The 22,141-nt window shown below is 41.2% G+C and overlaps 2 protein-coding genes across 2 annotated transcripts; one reads left to right on the top strand and one right to left on the bottom strand.

The window, feature by feature from the left end:
• Nucleotides 1-597: 597 nt before the first annotated feature.
• LOC128713318 (integrin alpha-PS3-like) lies at nucleotides 598-4,684 on the bottom strand. Its single transcript, XM_053808178.1, has 6 exons — nucleotides 4,527-4,684; nucleotides 3,740-4,122; nucleotides 2,973-3,671; nucleotides 1,783-2,902; nucleotides 752-1,694; nucleotides 598-660 (listed from the first exon to the last, which is right to left on the bottom strand). The coding sequence occupies exons 1-6, from the start codon at nucleotides 4,682-4,684 to the stop codon at nucleotides 598-600; spliced, it is 3,366 nt and encodes a 1,121-aa protein (XP_053664153.1).
• A 14,391-nt stretch (nucleotides 4,685-19,075) lies between these two features.
• Nucleotides 19,076-21,517, top strand: LOC128711336 (cuticle protein 19-like). Its single transcript, XM_053806205.1, has 3 exons — nucleotides 19,076-19,087; nucleotides 21,027-21,206; nucleotides 21,290-21,517. The coding sequence occupies exons 1-3, from the start codon at nucleotides 19,076-19,078 to the stop codon at nucleotides 21,515-21,517; spliced, it is 420 nt and encodes a 139-aa protein (XP_053662180.1).
• The last annotated feature ends 624 nt before the right edge of the window (nucleotides 21,518-22,141 follow it).

Consider the following 22,141-nt stretch of genomic DNA (forward strand, 5'->3'; position numbering starts at 1 on the left):
GAATGGTTGCGGTAGGAGTCAGGAAGATGTATTCCTTAAGTTATAGTAATTAAAACAAATGTTTAGATCAAAAGAATGTTTCTTTGAAAGAAGAAATCACAGATACTGCAATGTTTTCGGAAATAAACTGAAAGTTACATGGAAATAATGTGAATGAACAATGTCTACAGATTTTACTGCTGCTATTATTTTGAGAAATTAATTTTGTCACGAAAAAATCCTTTGTTTATGGTTAACAGACGCTACTAAGTCGGAGACCCTCTTGTCAGATTTGTGTTTTTGGATGACTAAGCACCACACAGTAGTTTTGACGGGACATCAGACCCATTTCAGAATGAAAGGATGAATGAGAGTGGTTCCGTTCATGCCGACTTTACGACGTCACCAACTGTAAGACGTATGACCCGTTCGACCAAGTTGTGATTTTGCTAAACTGTACAGCTTAACTACTAGTGCCACTGCTTCACACGTTCCTTAAATAAATTCAATCCGAAAAGAACTTTGATTACCTTTTTTTTCAACAGATAAACGACGTTGAATAGAACAAAACCTTATTCAACTTGTTTATTTCAATAAATATTTAATATTAAAATTACATTATATTTCAGAAACTTCTAGATCTTCGCATTCCTTATCAGTTGGACTGTCTGAAATTTCGCTCTATACCATAAGAAACAAAAAAAAAAACAATTGTAATTTTTACTAAGTACAGCAAAATATTTCAAGTTCTGTAACAGTATTCCGCACTTACCTCACGATTATTTTTTTTCATCTCACGCTTAATGTGACGCTCGAAGAATCCCATCCGGTGCATTGCATAGGTTATGACGGCTAACAATATCAGCCCCCCGAACGACGACGACACATAAATCCAGATCGGTGTACTAACGCTTGCATCCCGATACACGACCGTGTACGGGTTGTTACGTGCAATTCGGAACGTATTCTTTTCCTTATCCGACGGCTTTTCCAAGTCACTTAGTATCTGTACCACCAAAATGTCTTGCTGCTCCTGCAGACATGCGTCGATTGCGTTCAGGTTCAGCTTGTACTGCAACTCCAGAAAGACGGGTTTGTTTACTGCAGGAAAATGAGGCAGCCACATTTGAAGCTGCAGGCAGTGTACGACAGAAAGGTTCTGTGCGCAATTAAAATAAACAGTTCGCAGTGGTGGTAAATCGTCCAGCTGAACAGCGCTCAAACTTTGTCGTATAGGTTGCAGCCAAAGATTGGAACGTTTCTGGCGAGCACCGTCTGCAACCAAACCGTGCCCAAATGGATGCTCTTCATATAGAAAATCAGATGACACGCTATTCTCTGGGTTAGAATTCATGAAATTTTCGATGTTACTTGGACCATCAACTTCATCGGTCTCCTGTCTAGGAACTAAAGGTTGTTTTTTCATGTAAAAACCAAACGTTTGCTTAAGTAGTTCCTTCCCAGAGCTCGGTTGAATCCAGTCAACTTCCAACGGAGTATCATTATGGCTGCTTCTTACGCTTACATCTGTAAGCCTTATAATTTGACAACTTTTCTTTCCACCAAAATGGGATGGCGTATAGCTAAGAGGTATGTCTACCAACAACAAGGCACCGTTCAATGCACTTGGTCCGTTATTGTGCAATTTTATAAGCTGAGTAACATTCAGTAAGCCTGTTTGCTTGCCTAGACTTGCTTCTTGTGGTAATGTTTTACTGCAAAAAAAAAAAAATAATAAAATAAAATGGTAAAATAGTGATAAAATGAGTGATAGAAGTAAGAGAGATTATCAGGACATCTTACCTTACGATGTCTATGTGGCTAAACTCTAGCAAAGCTAGTCTTTCCTCCATTTCGTTGTCACGAGGCCATTGTTCTTTGCTGGTGGTTAAAACTAGAACATGAATGTTGACATATCCAACAGAAGCCTGCAGTTGTGTTACATCAAATGTGAGTGTGTATTTAATCCGTGCCAAGGTTTTCAACGGTAGGCCACCATTTAAGCTACATAAAACGTTGATCTGATCTCGTCCGATCGGTGACTGCAGGCATTCTGATGAAGGGTTACTCAATCGAAGCAATGAGGACGTGGTAACGTTCAGTTGTGGAAGATATGCATTTTCACCCGCATTTTCAATGTCCACTTCTAGGGTCGCTGTTTTCGAACTACCAACTACATACGGCGACACTATATCAACCCAACGAATGTGAGTAATTTTTAAATCCGTTACACATATTTCTTTCCTGCAGCCGGTTTTGAACGGGATGCGCTCCTGGACGCGATTAGTATGCAGTGGATCAAGAATTGCACAGTGCTCACAAAAATGATTGCCATTCTTGGGAGGCGTAGCAGTTGGGGATATACCGAACTCGACATCGATTGCGATGGGTTTGTAGAGTGTGGTTGGTGATGCGTTAACCACGACGTTATACTCCAAACATAAAGGGTCTCTTCCTATTGTTACCCGGTCATGATGCTCGGAAGTATTATTTCGATTGTTGACCGATGCACGTCCCATCTGGTAATCAATGTCCAACGTGTACTGTAGTGCAACGGGGAATGGTACACCTGCAGGGTAATCTGTGGACCAGCATATACCTATTTGAAAGACTCCACCTTCAGCGGGTAGCTCTCGCTTTGTGGAATTAATTCTAGCTTCGACCCGAACAATTGGATAAGAGCGGAATACGTATACGGTCTCTCCATTCGGTGCTCCAACGGCCAGATCCGTGTAACCATTACCGTCGATGTCAACACCGCGAGAAAGTGCGTGACCAAACATGTGTGGCTGCCCCGATGGTGCATGTAATTGTGTTAGGGATGGAACCAATCTTTGGCTTGGTCGCGTTTGAATTCCATTTGCAGAACCGAGAAAGATGTACACGGTACCATCATCCTCAAATGGTGCACCAATCGCAATATCTGGAAAGCATTAAGGGAAATGTATGTTATTGATGGCTACAATGAGCCTGGATGCGAATAAATCCCTTACCGCCATATCCATCTCTGTTGATATCCCCAATTTTGCCCAAACTCGTTCCGAACCTCCCGCCCAGGTCATACGAACTCATCAGTTTGGTCTGAAGATCGAAGTTCATTTCGCCCAGGTTGAGCAGTACGTACACTGCACCATGATCGTGATCCATCGCGCGACTGTGCATCGGGGCGCCGATCGCAAGATCCGGAAACCCGTCACTGTTAAAGTCCTCCGTCAACAGAGAGTATCCGAAATACTCGCCAAATTGTTGCCCTGTGAATGTTCGATATCGAACGATCACCGTCTCAAAGATGGTGCGATTGTCTGTGTAGTCGAAAATGATCACTTCTCCGTTTTGTTCACGTGCCTGTGGAGCACTTGCTACGTACAAGACTTTTTGAGTTCCGAGAAACCGGCCCGAACTGACAGCATAACCGAAGTAGGAGTTTTGCGGAATGTTTGCATACATCGGATTTGGCACAACGCTTTCATGCGTTAAACGACGTCTCCTATTGAAATCTAGGTACACGTTGCTTCTTGGCATCGCTTCGTTGCTAGTTCTTGTTGTCCGTTGGCGGTAGCGAAGAACAGTGCCTCGCCAATCCATAACACCGGGTGCTCCGATAAGTATCTCATCCCCGTCGTCTGTTACATGCAGGCTGAAGCCTTGTTCAGCGTACATATAGTTGTACTTGCCATGCTTCCGCTGTTGTGCTTAATTTAAAACAGTCATTGAAAGTAAGATGCACTGTTGCAGTTTTGCAGCAAATTGTGGTTCTTACCTTTCACACGAAGTGGCTTTATTTTGTACAAATTGTTTAGTTCATCGGTCGTGATAACACCCTCGGTGAGGTAGCAAATCCCGTGTAGAAGGTACGCTATCTCGACGTTGCCTTTAAGCTGTGGAGCACAAGCGACAAACCAAGCGCCATCGGAACCGAGTCCGTCCACGCTTGCTCCCAGCATCTGGTGTTCTTTTTTCTCCGATCGAATCTCGGCATGGTTAGTGTAGTAGTCCTCATAATTGGTGTCGCCCTGCCGGTCAAGGCGGAACGGCACACAGGTGGAAGAGTTCGCGAAGCTGCACTTGTAAATAGCTCCCGTTTCATTAATGTTTCTCTGGTATTCTAAGTCCGACTGTGCTCGTGGTGCTCCGACTAGCACGCTGAAAGGGGATAACCGTAAGTTTTAACCAGCTCGTTAACTACTTACATACATTCTTTTTGGTGTATGGAATAAGATCTACACCACAAATTGAAATTATCAGTGAAAGTAACTGCCACCATGCCGACCATAATGATGAATATTTTATCAAACTAGTACTGATGCTTGCTGGACAAAAATAGACATCTGCTCATTGTTCTACAGACAGTTACTCATCTTGTGCATAGCTTCAAAACAAGAACTGTCGAGGCGACAGAGAATTTATCGTTACATTTCGCAGTGGAAGGCGCAACGACTGGTTTAATGATACAAACGGCTTTTTTTTTATCACGCACGCTGTTCCGTTTCCGGGAAGACAAAGTTACTCATAGGCGCTGTAATTGTAGAGATGAATAACCAACGTACCCGCTCGTCCGCAGGTTGACAGAGAATCCAAAGTGAGAACTTCGTGTCGGTGTTATAAACGTTTTAAGAACTGGGTGATTGAATACATAATTGGCGGTGGGCGATAAATTAAACCCCTCCACAGTCCAAACACACGCTAAGATCACTAATGCGTTCATTTTTTAATAATATGGAAATTGTTGTGCGTTATGAAAACTACACTGCATATAAATTAGATGTGATATCAATAAAGTCAACAGCCACTCTACACAGCGTTCTTTATCACATAACTTCCACGAAATCCAAATTCTTCTTCACATCGCAAAGACGTCTTTCGTCGGTGAATCTGCCAACAGAACTAACGCTCTTGCCCGTCTCGGTAGACAGTATTGATAACAGCAGCGTGTTTATCAAACACATGGTTGAAGAAGTTTTTGCCACACACAAGATCAGCTGAGCAAATGTGATCTTGTACGGTTTGAGTCACACTTTCACGGGTTGCAAGCAAGCTGTTCAAAATGTATCACTACAATACATGTACAACATACATAAGGAGTAGGTGAATCATAATTAACCGTTTACCAAACAAATAATACAATCTGATCATTTACTCAAGAAGGAGATGTACAACTGATTTTAGCCTCACGCCTAATTATATACATTTGAAGTTCTGTTATATTACATTCCGCGATTTTAGGTGTCTTTGTAATGCGGATGGTGAAACAGCATGGTTTTAACTATTTTTTTAATCATACAGCATTGTTTTACTGTTTTAAATAGGTTTGTATGATTTGATTTAAAATGTGTATTGCATAAAACATATTTTTGAATCCTGCTTAATATAACAGCTTCATGCACTGGCGCCTTCTGGATATTCAATGAACATTCATATGACGAAGGAATTTAATTTAAATTTTAAAGAATTTTAATTTGCTTACTTTAATACTTTAACACTTAAGATTTAATACTAGAACCAAGACTAAACCAATTTAAAAAAAAACTGTGTAAATTAACATGGAAAATTTTATGCGATGTCCGCCCAAAGTTTTTCTTTGCTCTGACGTTAGACAATGATGGGATAAATTTCTCACGTTATTATCTGAGGTCTTGATTGTTTGTCTAATGTACGATCATATCGTTTATTCTTCAAGGTCTAAATCCATTTAAACTACGAGTAATGTATAAAGATGTAAACTATATCCACTATTATAGGGTGTTGGCGGAAATAGAAGCTGGAGCATTGGAGCACTTCGTAACGCAATTTTATGCAAGTGTCTTGTAAAGCTAGGAGGAAAAGAAAAAATCTGGACGTAAACTAGACCTTGTGCTCTAAAATCTATCTTCTGGCATAAATATTAGAATTGGACACTAGATATAGTGATGCGTTTAGTTGCCAACATGGCTCTATTACAGTAATTGTCTACAATTTACTTCAATTGTAATTTATTTTTGAGAGTCCACATACCTAAAAAATAATTGACTATGTAATGAAGAAAAAATTGCTGAACTACCAGCATATCTACGAAGAATATAAGCAAGTTTTCATAGTAGTTCATGCTCATGTTTTAGTTTTGCCAAACCAAACTAAAGCCTATCAGTTTTGCGGTACGACAAGTATGCACAGCACGAACCGGCTACTGCTTACTTCCTATTTTCTCACATCTTCACGCATACGCAATGTTATGTAAATGAGAAGAGCAATAAATCCTGCACTGTGAGTGAATTTCCTTACCAACGCTAGCTATCGCTCTTTCCCTCAACGGATGCAGAACGTCGGTTCCCTCAATCACTTGATCAGTGACCAGTTGATCGATGTCCCACAAATCATGTCTTTATTTAATAAAGAGGACACAGTGAGGAGAATGTGGAGAGTAAACATTACAACAAAGTTAGAAAGATCACCGAAGTAACAAGTGAAGAGGAAAATCAAGACACTGGGAATGTTGGACACACAATACAGTAAAGCTCGAGTGTTATGCACCTTGCCTATCTAATGACTTCTCGGCCACACATGGAACGTGTGGGCCGGACGATGGACCCACTTTCAGAGTTGCACTTTCTTCGTTCGCTCGCCATCGCTCTCTGCTGTAGTTCCTTCCTTACATTACGGTTCGGATGGCTACCGAGAGAGTGATGGAAGTTGCATCATCGGATGAATATCAATTGCAGCAGCTTTCAACCTTTTGCTTTCTGATGCAGTCGAACACGAAGTACATTTTTGCATGTGTGTTATGGTTTGCTCATTACAGCCCTGGGAGCTATTGTTTCTCGCAAGCACCGAGTAACCGACAAATGAGACGCGAAGTTTCGGAGGTGCATAAACGCTAGATGCGGCAGTGTAATGCGTTCCGCATTGCAGTCTGATGAGGCTAAACTTTGGATGAAAGGGAGATTGAAAATTACAAGATATGTGTCGTGCGATGCACTCCGACCTGCACATCCGCGTGGATAAGGGAAGCGAGCTATTGGATCGAGTAAAGAAACGATGAATGAAAAAGTCGATCTGAGTTGAGTTCTTAGCCACATATGGCACTGTTGCTAGCTAGTACACTTATTACCCATTCGTTTAACTGGAAAGTAAATAGGACAAACATGAATGAAAATTTCATTATCGTGGCACAATGTACCGGTTTAAGTTTAATGTGGATTAATGTACAGTTTTGAGTAAAATAATTTTGAAGTTTGTTTTATTTAAATTATTCATTTTATTACATTTATAACGGCTCTTTGCCTTATTATCAGTCATACATTGACTGAGGAGAGTACTAATTTCTCAAGGCATTTCCTCCATGTCTTATCCCTTTATCCCGGGCATTCTCGGTTGTGATTGTGTGATGTGTTGTAGTTGAAATTGCTGGTGAAGATGTAGTTATTATAGATGTTATCAACTTCTTTCCTTTTTTGGAGTTGGTTCTATTGTTGTACTTATTGCGATGTGATTTCCTTGATTGTCCTATTGCTTCCCGGTGAAGGTATGGTTCCGACTGCGATCTTGTCGCACGTGCATCGGGCTTGGACTGCACTAAAACATATAACAAAAAGATACAGATGGTACTACAAAAAACATTCATTTACAAGGTCAATAGAACAAATAACAAAGGATGGGGATGTTTGAGGTAAGTTAAGTTTTGTGCATGAGTTTTGTTAATGAAATGTTTGACTTTGATAGACGCATTCCCTAGCAACCGGCTACAGAAGGGAAAACAGGTCAGGGTCAACATTGACAATCGTGTTTAAATGACATTGAGTTAGAAGAATATTTCTTAATGTTATTCTTAAAACAGGACTTTTATGTAGGACTTTGACAGGACTTTATTCCTTCGAATGAAAAAAGATTTTTTAAATTTCTCTTAAATAAAATTACTACCCCGAAGTGAAAGGTTCGGGGAAGTAATTTAAAAAGTTAAAGTTAAAGGGGGTTGAAAAAAATCATTTCTTTAAAAATTTGATAGTTGATTAAATGTGGAATACACTATTTGTGTGTATTAAACCTAACACACTTGTATTCCAAAATGCTGCAAATGCAACCCTCACGAATGAGGTCAAACATAATGAGTTACTCGATGCTATTGTGACAATGCAGTGTGTTTATGTTAAATCATCATTTCATATATTTCGCTATTTTGTGCTAGTAGTAGCTTTATTGCATCATCGTATAACACATATGTTGTTTAATTGATTTCGTGATATTATCAGAGATATTTCTAGCAACATAACATTCATTTAAGGTTCTCTTTAATTTTGGTCTCTTGTTTGCTAACTTGTTCTGCTTGATGGTTTGAGTAGGATTGCCAGAATGGTCGAGAAAAAATGACACGGCAGTAACATTTGAATCATTGAACCCTTTGTACACTCTCTTTACGCGGGCGATGAGGACATGAAACGATTATGTGCCACGATGCACACGGTGATCCACATAATCGTACACGCTTGTGATCGCGCCGGCCAAACGGCATCGATTGTAATGCATCCGAAATGCAGCGGCGCTGGCAAAGCGACGGATCGGATCGGTTACCCGGGGCACGATTCGTTGTGCATGCGTGCACTCGTCATTGCTGTTTGAGGCCCCGAAAAGTGCGCACAGTTTACGAGGCTGCTAATTAGTCCTGGCCATGCATGCCATGCGAACGTTGCATATTGGTGCGATGTGGGTGGTTGCGTGACAGCTGCTGCATGGTGGGGGATGGGTTAAAATTTTCCACAAAACCTGAACCCAATTATATCTTCTCCACGTTGACTGAACGGGAGTAAATTCCCTTTCGTTTGGAATTGGCTAGGAAAAAGGTTGTGTTACGACACAATCCTAACTTATGTGTTAATGTATCTTTGCGTAGTTAGTGCACAAACTGAAGCGATGAACGTAACTTAAAAAAATAAGACATTTCCTAAGAAATTAATTAGGTTGGCGTTAACCTAACGTTTAGAGACTGATCAGTTCACACATGTTTTGAAAGGGTTGAAAAAGGTATTTAAAGATCTGAATATAATTATCACAAACAAATTAAATTTGCGTTATAGTTATATATTTTACTGTAGATTTCCTAAAGGTAGTTGAAAATGTTAAATTTTTATTTGATCATGAACATGGAAGTGCATTGCAGCATGATAATGCGTTATACGAACCGATAAAACAAAGTTTTGAACTTTTATTCCCCTGCATTCCCCTTCCCGTTTCCTGTACTCTTTAAATTGATTTATAGTCGTTTCCTTTCTTCTACTCGTGAAGCTTCCTCTAGTGATAAAATTGCATAACCTTTGGCGGTTCCTGTCATGTTTATAATTATTTTTTCTACCACTTGCCCCACATCCCATCTCATGCTGGAAAAAAGGTAACAGCCTATCAGGAGAATAAACCTCCAGTAATCAGCTACTGTCCTTTGCCGCCATAATCAAACAGTGTTGAAATAGCAGTGCTTTCCTTCCTGTAAAAGCGTGCAGTAGTAACGCAGCCAACAAGCATCAACTGCATTGTAACGCGAACGATTAGCCAGCCTGATTGCGTTCGCTAATCGGATCGAAAGATTTAAGCACCCGGTAAGGCGGGGAACGGTTTAAACGGGCGCAACAAACAAATGGCCTCCCGGAGACATGGGGTGATTATCGAAAACGCGATAGATTACACGTATTTAAACGGCTCCACATTTGCTACGTTGAAGGATCGTTAATCATTTCGGTGGTGGTAGCGTACGAACCAGCCGCTTGCTAACGTTAGCGCTAGTGATTGTACTTTAATGATGACATAAAATCGACTTTTGGGACTGCAATCGAGTGTGATTGCAAGCGTATTCGCTTCCTGGCTGGTGGACGATTGGACATAATATTGTCATGCAAATCGGGCCACCGGTCGAATGGAATTGGGTAACGATATCGGTACCGGTTGTCGGAGTTGGAATCGTTTCCCAGTTCGCTTTCGAGTACCACTTTTCTGTTTTCACCAGCTTTTCGTCCGATGTTGCTCCGCTGCTAGTTCGTTTTCATAAAGTGGCGTTGGATTTATTTTCGGATTAATTGTTTTATTATAATTACCTTCGTTTCAAAATATCGCTCCTATCAGCTTTCGCTCCCAGCTTCATTACGTTTAAATCAAATTAAGCTGATGAGAAAATGCTTCTGAAGTAACAATAACTCGCATAATCAAATTTGCAAACACATTGCATGAAGCGGTCGTTTTCTTCACTATGTATTTTAAAGTAAGGGAAGTGAAACTGGCTGTTGATGATTACATTACCATCTCTCAAATAATTTTAACATATCGTTGCAACAAAATACTGCCATTAGAGCAAAACAACCATTGCTATTCCTTGCATAACCGCTCCAGTGTCGCTGATGCACGTGCAAGCACTTGTCACTGTCAATTATTCATTAAAAGTGCATAATGTTGAACATCGCTTTACATACGACTCCTTTCGCTACATCCACCCCCGGTTATGTGGGGGATAGGGATATATTTAAGAAGAGTGATCTGATTTCAACGGTAGTGCCGCCGATCGCCAAACCACGGTGGGAAGCCTTCTGGATGGGTTACCGTTTGTTTGGTCAACTAATTTCTGCATCACTGCTAAAGACATGCGGTTTGTTGCTTTCATTCCATTGGGTGCCTCAACCGAACTTGCGGCGCGAGTTTCGTCGTGTCGGGACGCTTTGAGAAGACCTCCCACTTTGGCACTAGAGCACGACCATAAATCAACGGAGCAGCTTGTGTGGAACTACACGGTACAGCATACAATTTTCGCACAAAGTGTAGTTGAAAGGGGATCAAATGTACCGGCCTAGAAGTTTGTGAAGAATTATGTAAGGATCATAATGGATTAGGAAAACGATCTGGGGAACCAGCTTGTTTTAAGATCAAATGAATCGTTGGAATGGTTTTTGTTTTTATTTTTTTTCTTTAAATTTGATCTTAATTTAATGTTACTGTCGAGTTTACTACATCATGAATGATTTAATTGTTACCTTGTTTGTCCTTAAATTATTATAAAATTTATTAAGTTATAATATTTATCATAAGTTATTAAGTAACAATATAATATTTAGTATTTCTGTTCATAAATGGTTGCTAGTTCACGTATTTTACAATAAATTTTAAAAGAATATTAAATTTGGAAACATATTTATTCGATTAGTAAATTTTGTCAGCGTAGATTAAAATGACTAAACATGTAAATTACGATAACATCGGTCATTTTTCGGTAGTCCACCTTGGTTAAATATCGTAACTATGCAATTTTGCACAATTCCACCATGAAAGAGCATTCAACGGAAAATCAACAACTGATTATTAAATTAGAAGCCCAAAAATCAAAAACAAAAATATTAACTAACCAAATCACTGATTATGTTGCGTGTTGCAAAGAACAATGCCGATGCGGTAGATTAAATATTTACCAGTCTCTTTTGTAAATCAAGATCGGCGCCATCTGTGACTTCTCCGGGGACATTTGGAAAGGAAAATGGCACACTGGTGCAACCATGCGATGAAAGATGTCGTGCCAAGTAAGTTTGACGCTAATTTTATTTTACGAAATCACTTCGAAAAAAAGACAGACAGATAGGCGTTTGTGATTGTGTGAAGCTGTACAGTGGGGAGAGCCGCTTTAGAGTACGCTTTCCGATGTCACCGTAGCGCCAGCGTAGCATATCTAACGAGAAGCGGAAAAATGGGACAGGTTCGTGCACCGCAGAGGTGGTAAAAAATGATTTGTTTCAGCAAGACACAACTTATTGTTTGATTGCAATTGTTTGTTTGATTTGCTGGAATTGTTGCATATGGCTTATCTAATGCGACGGCACGACACATGTAACTGCATGAACTTCGTTTTGGAAAACAATTTATGTAATGAAACTATAAAAGTTTCTTCCAACAGGGTGTTGCAGAAAACGCACCCCATTTCTGGTAAGGTTTCGTTGACGCATCACATGCACACTTGGCTGGGGCTGGATACCACAATACACGAAGGCAGACGGATTTGCGCTTTCATCTGCACCAGCGGTGTGGTTCCGACGCTTTACATCATTTAGCAGCACCAACGGCAGTCTAATTCGCACACCTTCCTTCGACATCCTTGCCCGTCAGCCGTCAGTACATCCGATCGGCGTCTCGTAATGGGTTACTCGGTGGAGTAAGAAAACTATCACCGTTAACGGCAGCAGACTGGATGGCTAGTTTACCTCTGCGCTGATTAGCCTCGGCGATCATGGGATGTCCCCCTTGGGCAACATGCGTAGCCATAATGTTGCGTGCGACACAGCCAGGCACGAGGCCACACCGTTGCGCAATTTGATCGCCAGCGAAGTGTCGCGTAGGATTTCCGCTTTCTATTAACACCCGTCTGGCCGGTTGGCTTTTACCTTCTGGTATTGGTGGAGTATTAGTGTGCTGACTTGAAACGAGAATGTAAAACGTTTGTTTCATAGCGTTTTCTTTTCCGATTTTCGTAGTAATTACAGATTGAAAAAGTTAAATAATTCTACGTCATTATTAAAATTTCTTAAATGTTAAGGCTAGTGCAGATCTGCCTCAGGACCATCTTCTCAAATCGGCTGTCTGAGCTAAATCATAATAGGTCATAGGAATCTGGAATCTTTCTAATACTAGTTCAGTTTCTACATCAAATTCGTACGTCATCACGGTGATCCTACATACTTTCTTTACGACACAAACCAGCATCTCTCCAAAAACCCTTGAAACGGTTTCACAGACTACCGAAGGCAAAGGAAGCCGTCGCTTCACAAATCTTAACCTGACAATAGGTCTGGAAAAAAAGTCAACAGTATACAAATTTCGTCAGACCAGGGGTCAACATTACGCTTGTTTCATGAATTTCAAGATCTAACTCGGACTGCCAATGCAAAGGAGAAATTCCCTTTCCTCCTCTTTGCTCTTCCAAGAGTTATAACATATTTAGATTGTAGGAGGAAATGTAGTGATCATACCTGACAATACTTATGCTTTTTCTTTAGTTTGTTTTAAGTAACATTAGTTGAAATCAGAGGACTTCCATCCATTTCTTCGCAAACTACTCTCATTTTTGTTCGAAACAAAATTTTCTTGATGGATGATGGAATTTTTTTTTGTAAAATATTTCGATTCTTCCTTCAGTTGTAACAATGAAGGTATACATTGTAAAAATACCTCTGAAAATTTGATCAATTCTTAAAGAGCCATTACTATTGTCTTTAACTTCTTCATCAAATGTGAACAAAATAAAATCACTTTTATACTCCACCTGTTTTCATCCGGTCCAAAAACATAGTCTTTTTTATTTTGTCAAAAGGAAACCAAACATTAAGAAATGCATGTGCTTCCTCTTTCAAAACGGTTATCAGTGATCGTCGATAAAATAGCTTGTGAAACTGCTCCGGAAAGGTGAGGAAATCTGATGCCACTTTTAATAGACGAGCGATTATTGAATTAGCCGTACTGAAGGAATGGCATCGCCGCAAGGTTTAGTGGCCGGAGTTGTGCAGAGTATATGGCATTTGATATCTTTATCGCACTAAAACATCGCTCATAAAAATCAACAGATTGACGGAACAAAAACCCAACGAACCATGAAATTTCATTACCGAAAGTTCGAACGTCTTCATTTGGATCGTTGCACATTGATGCATTTGTTTGTTTTTTTTTTCTTCTATTTCGGCACATATAGCAGTGAATGCATGTTTTAATCAAGTTGTCATTACTTCGGCACAGGCTTTACTTTTAGCACCGTTTGTGCTCGGGTTCCAGATTGAGTAGTTTGGGTATTTGATTTACCCTTGGTTGATTTGCACTGCCAGTTGGATCCCGACGCGCTGTGGTGTTGAGCGGAATTCGTTAATTGGTCCTAAATCGCATCAGGCGCGTCTGCATGCATTAAACATTCGGTCTCACCCTTCACGTTCCGCCATCCGTACCATCACAAGCGCTGACGCAACCGACATGATCCGTGGTGACGACCGCAGAGAGTGCTACCAAATTTACTGTTTCCTTTTGCGGCCGGAGTTTTTGGGCTGGAAGCGTGTTGAGCTGTGTTTATTAGCTTAACGGGCACTGTTTTATGCTGTTTCTGGTTATTTATGTGGGAGCCTTGGGGTAGGATTGCTGCTTGCGCATGGTGTAATCGTTGTTTGCGGTCTGGAGATTTGCTGAGAAAAACACTTTACGATGAATGAAAGGAAAGTTGAGCAGAAACGTGATTCCAAGAACGTGTTGAAAACGGGTTAAAAAATAAGAAAATTAACATTAACGTAAACTGCACGATCTAGCTGACCGATAAATTATTTCGTTCATCGGCCGTTTTAAAATGATAATTACGCTCACATCTGATGGCGGGAGTTAAATTTTGCGAAAGATAAAACAATACACAACGCTTGCACGCCTCAAAATCAATCATCCATTCAATCACACGGCCAGACAACGTGTGTAACGTAAAGTACACACTTGAAAACCATCTCAAGCTCAAACCCACCGGATAGCCTATTAATTCTGGCATCTCCATACGCCCCGCATTTTTACTTTCCACTACGCCTCCAAAAACCGTTGGCGTTAACGCCGGCACCGGGCATAAAGTGGCAATTTAGCTGCCAATAATCAACTGAGAAAGGATTCACTTTCAGTCTCGATCGCTGCAAAAAAGTGGCAAAATTACACGCTTCGTCTATGAGTAATCGTTGATCGCGAGTGGGAGCCAGGTGATAGAATCTGTGTGTTGCCGGGAAACCGTTTATGTAAAATAAGCCCCATGCGGGGCGGATTTAATGTAACGTTTGTGATCGCCTCGCAGTGGGTGAAAAGCGGGCACCTGGGTGAAATTATGCTGTTTTTCTTTATTCGTTGTGAAGCGCCTGTATTCTTTTTCGCTCAGATCAAGGCGAAGTAAACTGCCGCTTGTCAATCATCAAAAAAAATTTAAGGCTTTCATGGTTACGGCTGTTCGGTGGTAAAAGGACGACTACTGTCCCTAAAGACCGTACGGTTAGTGACCCACTGTACGGAACGGAATGTGTGCCACTGTCTCGGACAGTGGGAGAATGGGTAAAAACAACAAAAAGCGAGAAAAGTCTCATTACACCGTGTCGTGTCATGTTATGGTGCTGTTGATGCTGGCGCTGCCGTATAGATCATCTATTCTCCCTTACGGCAGCTTGAACGATCTGATGCCTAATATGATCCCTCGCACTAGCGGTGGCCTACTTCGAATGGATTGCTCCTCTGGGAGAGTGTGTTCTCCTTCACCGGTGTGTTGCCTATTTCTTCCTTCAGCTTCACGTTGCACGGCGGTTCTTGTCATAATCGTTGCCCGATCAGTTCGCTTTTCTTTCGCTCCCGCACAGTGAAGCTGCACACAATTACAACATTGCATAATCGATTACCGAGCGCTGGTGCCGCTGAGACGAGTAGGTGAAAACAGACGGTATGGCTCGAAGTAATAAGTAGCGACTGCTGCACTTCTGCACTTTGTACGCGCTGGAGAAGTGCACTGCGTTTGCGTACTCTAGGTGTGTTATTGTTGTATTTTTTTGTCAGATCCAATCAGGTTGATACTTTTTAGTCCAGCAAAATGAGCGAATTCATGTCAGACAGTGTGGATTGTTTTAAGGTATCCAATCGATGATGATCGAACGATAGGTGCTATCCAATAAGGTTTGCTTCAACTTCAAGCAGTTGTTGGATTTTTCTGATCCATAATAAACGCAATTGTTGTGATCTCTAATGAGATTAGAATTGATGATATGATGGTCAGGAGTGGTAAAAGTGTAAACAAATGTTTAAAGTAGCTGTTACAGATTCCTCCAAAACAGGATAAGGGATTTCAGAATGTATATGAGATATTGTAAAGCAGCAGTAGAAATGATAGTGTGAAAAATAGCATATTAATAATAAGTTTGTTAAACGAGGCTTACACTTCTCTGCAACATGCATAGTATGTATTTTATCTTTGGCGATTAGTTTAAATCGTGAATTTTCTAAAAAATTAAAATCGATTGAATTTCTTGAAAATTGTTCATGATCTCTTTTAAAATGTTATTTTGTCTGCCTACAACATGATTAAGACATAATAAATTTCATACCAAGAAACGATTGCATGCAGAGAGGACAATACACCGACGGAATGAATTAATATGAATTAATTATAACTCCAATCGGCAAGGGCAATGCTACACCGTAGGCTTTCGATTTCAAACATACCGACTGTAACGTTAATGGGCGTTTTTCTTCGTTGCACGATTGCAAATGTGAAAAACTGCACAGTCGGTTCGAATGTGGAGCATAAAATTATAGACACTGAGCTAACCATTTGCATTCGAACGAGCGAAGTGTGAGCTAGAAACGAAAAACAGAATCGTCCATTGCCGGTACAATTCGTGGCATCGATCTCTTGGTGGTTTGGAGGAGGTTGTTTTTTGACGAATTTTCCTCCCCCAAAAAACCGGTCGTTCATTTGATTCCCAACGAAGCATATCCAAAACCCCGATGCTAATGATTAGAGCTCGCACGGTCACGGTTGCCCCGGTCGACGAATGTAACAGTGCTGCAAATTAAATAAGGTAGCCACCAGCTGGCGAATATTTCGGTACCAAAAACGATCCTTGCTAAATCGTGTGCTTCACCATCCCACCGTCGAGTTGTGGGAGTAAGCCGTGAATTGCATAAATCGTTGACGAAAAATAAGCGTTCGATCGCTAGCTCAGCATCAGATGTGGTGCAATTTTCAGATTATTTTCAATGGCAAACGATCTGGTGTTTTGCAAGTTTTAAGACACGTCAGCCACAGTTAGAGGCTGTACCACCCGGCCAGTAATCAGCTGACCTTATCCCTGAAAATGACCTCACAAGTAAGTGTACGGTGTCATTTGATCGTGCCCAAGATGAGATAATAATTCGCGTACTAGCACGTTTGCCTAGGTGTCACCGGGGGTTGTTTTTGTTGTTGCTGCTTTTACACATTTTCTGACATTAGTGTACCGATAGTAATTTTCGTTCCTCGCGAGACGCCCGTTTCGAATGCAAATGGGCAATTTGAGGCTGGGCTTAGATGGAAACGGAACCACTCGTTATGATTCGGTCGCATTTCGGTGTGGCATTTCAATGTGTAGTCGTTTCGCCGTTTTCAAATGATAATTGTTTGGGGAATGAAGATGTGATGGATGGCGTTTGGTTGCAAGGTCAAGTAAATCAATTACATATAACTATTTCTGTGGAAATGTGATGGATTTGGATTGTAGTGGTTTCGTAGTGAATATAAATCTTGCAATTAAGTTCCATTAAATGTTAAAGTTTCCATGCATTAAAGTAGATACGTATACTCCAAGAAAGCAAAAAATGAGGTGTTTAAACTTGGTACGTCCAGAGCAACAAATCAGAAGAAAAATAAATGTTTCCAAGCCCATTTTATTATACAAGAGAAGAACAAGTACGAACAGTGATATATTTTTGAGAACAGCTGCGATTTCAAAGATTGCCACTGTTTCTGAAAGTTTATTTACCATCCTTTCCAAAACAGGTCTTGCATTGAAATTTAATTAATGTTGATATAAAGATTAACCGCTTTATTAAAAATTGTTCAGTTTTGGTTCTCTAAGAAGCAGAAAATTATATTTTTTTGTACTTTTGGATTGTTCTTTGTAATACAGGATGTAAAATAATTAGTTGGGAAAGTAGCATCCAAGTTGAAGTAGAACAAGATGACTTTCTCCAACTTCAAAAGTTACAGAATTGATCGTAGATGATATTTGTCCTAAGCATAACGAATTGCGAGAGACAAACCACCACGAAATTAGACTTTCTCAAGACTAGGATGGCAGAATGCGATAAAAAAGACAAAAAAATAAAAGAAAACCATGTTGCGAACGAGACTATGAAGAATTCCTGATATCCTAAATTTATCCCGACATTTGTATGGGTTGTGTTCACTATGCCAATCATTGCACAGTACCTTCCAAATTAACTGAGTCGCTAGCTTTTCAAATTGATGATTTGACAACTCGGGAGTAATATACCACCGTGCCGCTCCTATGAGAAAAGACAATACTGCTCGTAATGTATCGGAGATCTTCAAACTTGAGTGTTAAAAACTTACACCAAGACCCAATATTTTACGACGACTTCCTAGATTGTTTAGATCATCGATCCTATTCCTTTCCTTTTGGAAGATTAAGATTAAAAATGTCCTTAAATTGTGGCAATCAGTGAATAAGAGGAAGCTAGGGAGTATTTTTACACGATTGATCCAGTATTAAATGCTAATTGATATGCTACTTCATATGCACTAAAGAACCTTTTACAAGTGCTTATTGATTTATAAAAAAATGAATCGCTCAATTATTGACGTAAAGATAGAGTTATTATAAGTGAAAAGATATTTTGTAAGATACAGGTGTATATATAGGATATTCATACAGGTGTACTATTTAAATTTATGCTACAAATCATCCAATTTCCATTCGTATGCTAAACAGCACACCCACAAGCAGCTCTCTACGTACGCTTGCAAATCTATTCGTAGGCGCGTGAATCTAATGCAGATGCAGCATGATCGAAGTGCACCTGTGCATCGAAGCTTCCACTTCATTTCCCTGCACACGTGCAATCAACAGCAGCGAGTGAACCCGATTTCCTTCATACCGACCCGCCAGCAACCCGTTACATCTAGCACCAATGTTACGATGACACTAAGCAAAGCAGAAGAAGGTAGAAAACACTACGAAAAAGACCACGGCAGTGGTGCTTTCAGTGATTTCCAAGCTGCCATCTCTTCCCGAAGATCACCCCCATCCTCTCGAGCCATGCGCCCATGAGATCGCGTGCAGTGCGTGTTCGTGGGGTGGCCGGGGTGGAAAACTCCGCGCCGAACAGTTTTCGCTTTCTTTACCGTACCGCGGCGGCCGGTTATACTGCCGGTTCGGGCTATATAAAGGGGGTGAAATTTTATGGTTCAAACATCAGTCAGCCAGCGTTCGTTGTGCAGTGCGGTACAGTTGAACGATACCAAGAGAAAAACTCATCCTAGCCAAAGTGTGCTATCGTTTCGCCAGTTCCGATACGAAAAGTTCAGTGCTCGTACATTCGTACAAATTTACGCATCAAAATGGCCTTCAAGGTAAACAAGCAAGTTCTTTTTGTGTGGAAGAAAAAACAAATTCGTGGGAATGTTTCCGGGGATCTTCTGTGAGCTGGTATTACTGAGTGACAGTAATAATAATAACGTAACGAATAACGACAACGTAATAGTGGGTGAACTGATTAGTAGTGCTCTTAAGTGCGCTTAGTGCTATAATCCTAGTGCAGTGGTTAGCCAATTTTTCGGAGTAATGGTCCACATAGAATAAAACAAAGCATAAGCAGTCAAAAGCTGAAGTTTGGATATTCCTTTTTGTCAATTTTGTGAGGCGAAAATTCAGAGTAAATTATACATTTCATTTAAAGATTTCCATCAAATTAGTAATCACCTCAAATTTGAGGTAAAATTTTAGTAAGCTTTGCATGGAATGGATCATTTTCGACAAGGATTCACAATGAAAGTGACGCATGCGGCTCGCACGCCGTGCGTTGTCAACCACTGTAATAGTAGTTTAAACTGAGGGAGAAAAACGTATAGACAAATTCTTTCACTAATGAAGTTATGGAAATCAATTTGGATGGATTCAGTAATGATCTATGCGTCATAAGTCCATGTAAAGTGTTGGAAAATTGTTTACTCTTAGTAATCTTGAAGGGTAATCGAAACCGAAATCGGATATATGTATGATAGTATTTTTTTAATTACTGATTTAGTTTAGTTGTGACATTTAAATTTACATTTGACAGTTGACATCTGAAATGTTACATTTTATAATGCCATTTTGGATATTTAAGCAACTTTCGGTTTTTTCAACAGATTCAGCTTATTCAAGCGACCAGTTACGAAATGCATTAGATTATATGCCTCATGATAGATATTTTTAAATCATTTGAATATTTAGTTTATTTATGTAGAACTACGGATCTACGAAAATGGGCTGGTTGATTTCTAGTTACTATGTATTTATTCACATTGGATTTCCAAAAAATAATAAGATTTCAATTTGTATTTATTTCTACATTATTTAAGCTTAGGCTTAACTTATAACAATATTCTTAAATCGGAAAAGATAAGTTGATAGATTTGTTGTGATTGTAAAATCATTGAACTCAATGTTGAAACATACAGATCAACCATCTTATTGGATATTCGCAATAATATCTAACAGAAGAAGAAAAACCGTTGATTGACTATACTTTTGCTTTACATTCATATCGTGTGAACGAATAATTATCGGACACACTCCTTCAATTAGGATCAATCGTCGCCAATTATGCACGTTGTTCATGTGGTATTTTCAAATCCACTCATTAACCACGGCAATAAAAACATCCGACAGCTTGTCTAAACCGTCACCAAGATGTCACCAACGGGTGCGATTGCGTATCCGTCCCCGCTTTGGTTCCTTTGCCCCAGCACATACGCCTTTCCTGGTTGCGCTAACGAGGCGTCAATTGGAACCAGTTCCGGCCGTTGGCTTCTTCGCGTTTCATAATTACTGGTTTCGCGGGAAAAGCAGCTCAGGTCTGCATAATGCATAACACGCGACACGAGCCCCGGTGCAATGTACCGCTGACATGGGAGAGTGACACGTTCTGCACAACCTTTCTCCCGCATTGGCGGAATGGTTGCATCCATCTATCCTCACCGCCTGGATGGGATGGTAGAAATGGGGCTAGTTTTTTCTCGAAGCGCAGTGGGTGCAAGGTCGGTGACCCACGACGGGTGTGTGCGGGTTGATTGTCCGGAAGAGGTGAAGCGATAGATAGGCAAGCGTTTACGATCCTCCAGCGTTTAGCGCCTGGTTGGATTTCTCAGGGGCACTAAATAAGGCATGATTACCCATCGATTACCGTCGTCGAGTGACCCCCTATCGCTGCCCCCTATAAGTCTTGCGTAACTGACCCACCGGGTTGATGCGATAACGAATTTTCCGCAGCTTCGATCTGATGATTTTCCTTCACTTTCTCCCCGGCAGTTTGTAGTATTTGCATCGCTGCTTGCCTTTGCCGCGGCCTTCCCCGGTGGATACGGAGACTACTATGGTGCGGAGCATCAGCTGGAGGGCGGTCATCAGTATGGACAGGTGGCGCGCATTTCGCTCGGCGATGGCCATGGACACCATGAGTACCATGAGGATGAGCACGTCGACTACTACGTAAGTGACTGGACGTAGTTCAACGGCAACCAAGATCCTCCGGAACCACTTTCTCTAACCCGTTCGTTTCATCTCACCAACAGGCCCCACCGAAGTACGCCTTCAAGTACGGAGTCAACGACTTCCACACTGGTGACGTGAAGTCGCAGCACGAAACGCGCGATGGTGATGTCGTCAAGGGTCAGTACTCGCTCGTGGAACCGGACGGTTCTGTGCGCACCGTCGACTACACCGCCGACAAGCATTCGGGTTTCAACGCGGTGGTACACAAGACGGCCCCGGTCAGCCACCATCAGGGTGGTCACTACTAAAGGCTCCCCTTTGCAAGGGAACGCGAACTGCCCCAGCCCGTTCAGGGCTTCTTAGTGCCTAGGACCAATGTATAGCCCAGTAGTCTTCTCACGTTCTCACTTCCGTCTCGCTCCACTGAACTTCAGCAACGACTTAGGATCTTCCACGAGAACTCTTTTGCCAAACGGCGGCGGAGTGACCAACATCTGTGTGAAACGCTCGCGGGGAAAACATTCACGGACTTCGCGTCCGAGGCAGCCTTTTCCATCCAAAATCCATCGAATCAACTGTGATATTAACAAATTCCGCCACGCAAGTCAGATGATGCACTGGTGTGACCTTGCGCGTGCCAGTGAACATCTGACCATAGGCCAGCCAAGATAAGGAGAAGGAACAAATTGAGATGAAAATTCAACCTCTAATCGATGGTGCGGAAAAGTGCGCGAATGAGTTTCCCCGGGAGCTACGTGCCGGATAGCTTACGTAATGCAACCGTTGAGCGGATAGTCAGCTTGGTGCTCAAGAACCGGTTCGCTAAGATTGTCTTCCTGGGGTCGGTACATTTCCTGGATTACGCAAACCAACCATCGCCACCCTGGTCACGTTCACCCGGGAGGATCGCGGAACCATGAAAAGACCCTTCT

Source organism: Anopheles marshallii, chromosome 3, assembly GCF_943734725.1.
Source record: "Anopheles marshallii chromosome 3, idAnoMarsDA_429_01, whole genome shotgun sequence".
NCBI classification, from domain to species: domain Eukaryota; kingdom Metazoa; phylum Arthropoda; class Insecta; order Diptera; family Culicidae; genus Anopheles; species Anopheles marshallii.

Excerpts from the sequence above, each read along its gene's own strand:
- LOC128713318 (XM_053808178.1), bottom strand. The coding sequence starts at position 4,684 with ATGAACGCATTAGTGATCTTAGCGTGTGTTTGGACTGTGGAGGGGTTT. Across the intron at positions 3,672-3,739 it reads AAAGCCACTTCGTGTGAAAG|CACAACAGCGGAAGCATGGC; the intron begins GTAAGAACCACA and ends TTTTAAATTAAG. Across the intron at positions 661-751 it reads TGAAAAAAAATAATCGTGAG|AGCGAAATTTCAGACAGTCC; the intron begins GTAAGTGCGGAA and ends CTTATGGTATAG.
- LOC128711336 (XM_053806205.1), top strand. Across the intron at positions 21,207-21,289 it reads ATGAGCACGTCGACTACTAC|GCCCCACCGAAGTACGCCTT; the intron begins GTAAGTGACTGG and ends TCTCACCAACAG.